This window comes from Aphanomyces astaci, assembly GCF_000520075.1.
Source record: "Aphanomyces astaci strain APO3 unplaced genomic scaffold supercont1.64, whole genome shotgun sequence".
NCBI lineage: Eukaryota > Oomycota > Saprolegniomycetes > Saprolegniales > Verrucalvaceae > Aphanomyces > Aphanomyces astaci.
Window position 1 is genome coordinate 109,430 of NW_009798327.1, and position 4,512 is coordinate 113,941.

The 4,512-nt window shown below is 47.3% G+C and overlaps 3 protein-coding genes across 3 annotated transcripts; all 3 read left to right on the top strand.

Annotated features, from left to right (window-relative positions):
* H257_14918 (hypothetical protein) lies at positions 1-1,263 on the top strand (the record flags this gene model as incomplete). Its single annotated transcript, XM_009842846.1, has 3 exons — positions 1-6; positions 78-179; positions 799-1,263. The coding sequence occupies 3 exons, from the start codon at positions 1-3 to the stop codon at positions 1,261-1,263; spliced, it is 573 nt and encodes a 190-aa protein (XP_009841148.1).
* Positions 1,264-1,418: 155 nt separating this feature from the next.
* H257_14919 (hypothetical protein) lies at positions 1,419-2,202 on the top strand (the record flags this gene model as incomplete). Its single annotated transcript, XM_009842847.1, has 2 exons — positions 1,419-1,718; positions 1,774-2,202. 2 exons carry the CDS (start codon positions 1,419-1,421, stop codon positions 2,200-2,202), a joined length of 729 nt encoding a protein of 242 aa, XP_009841149.1.
* Positions 2,203-3,757: 1,555 nt separating this feature from the next.
* H257_14920 (hypothetical protein) lies at positions 3,758-4,111 on the top strand (the record flags this gene model as incomplete). Its single annotated transcript, XM_009842848.1, has 1 exon — positions 3,758-4,111. One exon carries the CDS (start codon positions 3,758-3,760, stop codon positions 4,109-4,111), a length of 354 nt encoding a protein of 117 aa, XP_009841150.1.
* Between the last annotated feature and the right edge of the window lie 401 nt (positions 4,112-4,512).

Consider the following 4,512-nt stretch of genomic DNA (forward strand, 5'->3'; position numbering starts at 1 on the left):
ATGTCTGTAAAAGTTCTGCCAGGTATGCATTGATAGTACTACGTAGAATGTAATAGCTACAATATTGCGTGAATTAGGCTGTCGATGATGTGTTTGACGATCTCTACCTACGTAAACCCACGCCCGAAGACATGGGCCGCATTTTGCGCGTGAATATCATCCGCGGCATGCCTGGCATGGTTGGCTCGATTGACGGCTACAACTGGTTGTGGAAGAATTGTCCCAAAGCTTGGCAGGGCCAATTTAAAGTACAAAAATGTCCTACAATAATTTCAGTCATTAACAAATCTATTTACAGTTAACATATATCATTAATATAGGAGACAAGCATTTCGCTCGAAGCTGCTGTCTCGGGTGACTTGAACTTCTAGTCATTCAACTTTGGGGTTCCCGATTCGCTCCATGATATTACTGTTGTGCAACATACGACGATTGTAAGCATGTATTTAATTATACGATAATTAGAGTAATTGTGGATTTTAGATACTCAAAAAGGTTGATATAATATATTTTTACAGTGGGCGGAGCCATCGAGGGGTCCGCCGTATAAACATCCGAAATTTATGATTTGCTGAAGTTGCCAACACGGCTCTTAAATCTTATAACTTAATACAACCAGTCGTATTACTTATAGCGATTATTTGCGATGGGAGGGAAAAGAAGATTTTTACTAAAATGACCATAACTTCGTCAATATTGGTCCAATTGATCTCAAATTAGCACCAAAATGTAGGTATGAGTAAGGGCTGTCGTTGGGGGTTTCGGGGTTTGGCGAACTTATGGGCTTGAATCAAACAGTTCGTCAAGTTGCGCCGTAAGCGCAGCTTGTCGTACGATGAGAAGTTGGACATACTTTGGTTCCAAGCGACTCTCCGCGAGCAAGGCAACCTGGATGGCACTGGAGCCAATGTTCGGCTCCTAGGTAGAGCGAAAAAGACTGTACAAGGCGTTCTTGCCGAGTTCAACACCTTGGGCGACCTGTCGGTTGCTGAACCACCATCCAACACAACCAATCACCGCACAACTGTACCGAACACTCGTGCTGTCCGTGACCTCGTGAGGACATTCATCCGTGACCGCTCTGTAACCCCTACCCGGACGGTCGGGAAGGACGAGTCCCGCCTCCAAGAACACAATGTCGTGTCGGTCGATGCCAGCTGCAAGAAGAGCTATGGTCCCTGCCTTCGCGCAGTGCAGTTGTACCTTGCGAAGCAAGAATATGCGAGGGGGAAGCGTGTGGATGCCACCGAGTATTGCAAATGAGCAAGGCACATGAGGACGCCCGTGACGCGTACGTGGGCATGATGGTTCCCACAGTGATGATGTCCCCCCGTCGCCCTGTCGTCTATCTGGACGAAAGCTTTGTCCATGACCACTAATCGAGCCATGCGGACAGTCTGTATCATCCCGACGATCCCATGACGAAGTCGAAGCACAAGGGCCGGCGATACTGCTTTATTGCCGGTATCCTGGACGATGGATCGGACGTAGCGCATCTTTTGGGCCTTGACATCTTTGTGGGTGGCAAGAAGAGCGGCAAGATTGTCAAGGACTACCATGCAATGTTCAACCACGACCACTTTGTCGACTGGTTTGGCAGGCTCCTAGATAAAGTTGAAAAGCTGTGGTGGTCGTCGGCCGTGTTCGTCATGGACAATGCAAAATACCAAGGGCAAACCGAAATCAACACCGAAGGGGTCATGGAAGAAGACAGACCTGTACTAGGCTTGTCTTGACCGCAGTGTCCCAAATGTCGCACATACCGATCTCTAGACGACGATCTGGAAGGCACTGAAGAAGCACTTGGACGAGCATGTCCTGCCTGTCGTTGTCGCCATGGCACAAACCCGGGGCCATCTTGTTGTGTACTCTGCCCCCGGGTTCTCCGAGCTGCAACCAATTGAATTGGTGTGGGCAAACGTCAAGGGCACCGTTGGACGTGCGTATACTTCGACAACCACATTTCAAGATGTACGAGATCGCCTGGAGAAGGCGTTCTTTGAGTTGGACACAGAGGTAATCCACAACACAATTGAGTCATCCACAGCAAAGCTCCTCAAGCTCCATCGTGCTCTCCATGACGCCGAAGCGGGGGCAGCAGACTTATGTCGCGAGGAAAGTGAGAGTGACGCATCCTCTGATGTCGACACTTCGTCGTCAAGCGTGTGTGATAGCATGAGTGGAAGCGACAGCGATGATTAGCATAAACTACCTCGTGAAGTCAAATACTTGTATAATGTAATATCACAGGTGGAGCTTTATTCATGATGGCATTGTATTTTTGCACCTGTAAAATAATTATTGTTTTTCAAGAATTATCAGAGCCCCCTCGATGCTCTCGCAGACTGTCAACTTTTTTCAGCATTCGCTTTGCCAACTTGTTTCCAATGGGACGGCCGTCAAGGTCAAAGTCCTTGTTGTCCGGCTCGTCAGCGGGCTGCTTGGTCGCATTGCGACCTTTGCTTGCGCACTTGGATATTTTAAGACTAGCCGATGCACGACTGCCAAGTTGCTATCATTATACTGTAGTATTAATACACATGGTACACAACACGAATATGCTCTCGCACATCCCTGCCATTTGGTTTGCGTTTTAAGCACGTGCCAGCAATCAATGCACACTCAAATACAGTTGATGACACCGCGAGATTTCGTCGGCGTCGTTGGATCCACTTGCCAGATGAGCCACACGATGTTCCAGACGACAACGCAGTGGTTGGCTTCTTTCTGGATTTTGCACCACTGGTCCTTGCAATTGTCGTTCGTGCACGATGCCTAGAGGATTTTAGCAATATGTATATACCGTGCAATACTTACAGATACTCCATGTTTCTGGAAGTTTTCTAGAACAGATTTTCAGAATGTCCAACTTCGTTGGTCTGAACCTTCGATAGCACAGCACAAAACCTCAAGGAACGCTGAGACAATGCAGACGTTCTCTCTGGACTACGACAAACCGCGACCGATCTTATGAGGCAGTCCCATTTCGTCGGAGTGTCGATCACTTCATCACAGATCACCTCCATGTCGATAATTATGCTGACTGTAGCAAACTCAGAAATACCCTGACCTTGGAGGTCCCTCCAAATCCGTCGAATTTGCCCTAAGTCGGGGGTCTGGTTGTTATAAAGGGACCATTTATTTTTGGGACAAACCAGAAATAACCAAAATACCCAATTTTTCATCTCAACCGCACCTCCAAATGGCCCCTTTAAAATATCAACCCAGCGGTCACAAAAATTTGAGAGGTTTATGACTGCGGTCATGACCAATAAAATTGATATCCAAGATATCAATAGAATTGGAGAGGTTTTGGAGCTGATATTCCAGATATCAGTCGTTCTGGTCATAGCCAATGGACGTGCAATATTCGGAGAGTTTTAACCAATCTGAATCCAGAACCTTTCTCCAGTTACAGCCAATCAGGTCTTGTGTGAGTTTTGCGTTCCCACTCAGATTACGACTCATTTGGCCAATCAAAACTTGTGTGAGTTTTGCGTTCCCACTCAGATTACGACTCATTTGGCCAATCAAAACTTGTGTGAGTTTTGCGTTCCCACTCAGATTACGACTCATTTGGCCAATCAAAACTTGTGTGAGTTTTGCGTTCGAACAGAAATTACGACTCATTTGGCCAATCAAAACTTGTGTGAGTTTTGCGTTCCAATAGAAATTACGACACATTTAGCCAATCAAAACTTGTGTGGGTTTTGCGTTCCCACAGAAATTACCACTCATTTCACCTTTGGCCAGCATCATGGAACACGTCCTTGTCACCGCAGATGAGAATGGTGAGTACTTGTGCCCTCAATGCGAGGTCAAGTACACCCGCCAGGAGTCACTGCGCATGCACTGCACACGCAAACACGGGCTCGCCATCACCTTCAAGGTCAAGCGTACTGCTGCCGAGAAGAGCGAACAAAGCCGCCAGCGAAAGGCAAAGTGGTCCGAGAAACAAGCGGCAATTCGTGCCCTTGTTTCGCTTTCGACCGTTGAAGAAAAGTGCGATGCGTTTTCGCGTCGCGACGCGAGAAAGCGTGGGGTCCATGAAGCCAAGGATCCCATCGTCTACACCAAGATGTCGTCGATCCAGAATGCAGGTCTCGAATAATACCAAACTCACTATACTATACTAAAAACTAGATAAGTCCTCGGTCGTTGATTGGCTGGTGGTGCTCACGTCGGATCGGCGTCTTGATGATGATTGGCTTGTGGAGCTCACGTCGGATAGGCTTCTTGGTGTTGATTGGTTGTTGAAATGATTACGACAACTGTGGAAGTCGAAATCATCCGGATCATATCCGTATGGCCAAGTCAGGCAAATTTGCTCCACTTGTCCATCCGGAAGTTATATCCGGTTATCCGGAAAGTGTATAAAACCGTATCATCTCAAGTTTCGAGAGAGTGTTTGCGACTACATGGAGTTTGCTGAGTCTGCGTACATTGTCATCACGAAGAAAATCAAGGCGAACAGCGAGCTCTTTACGGTCTACAGCCGTGGTTACAGATTCT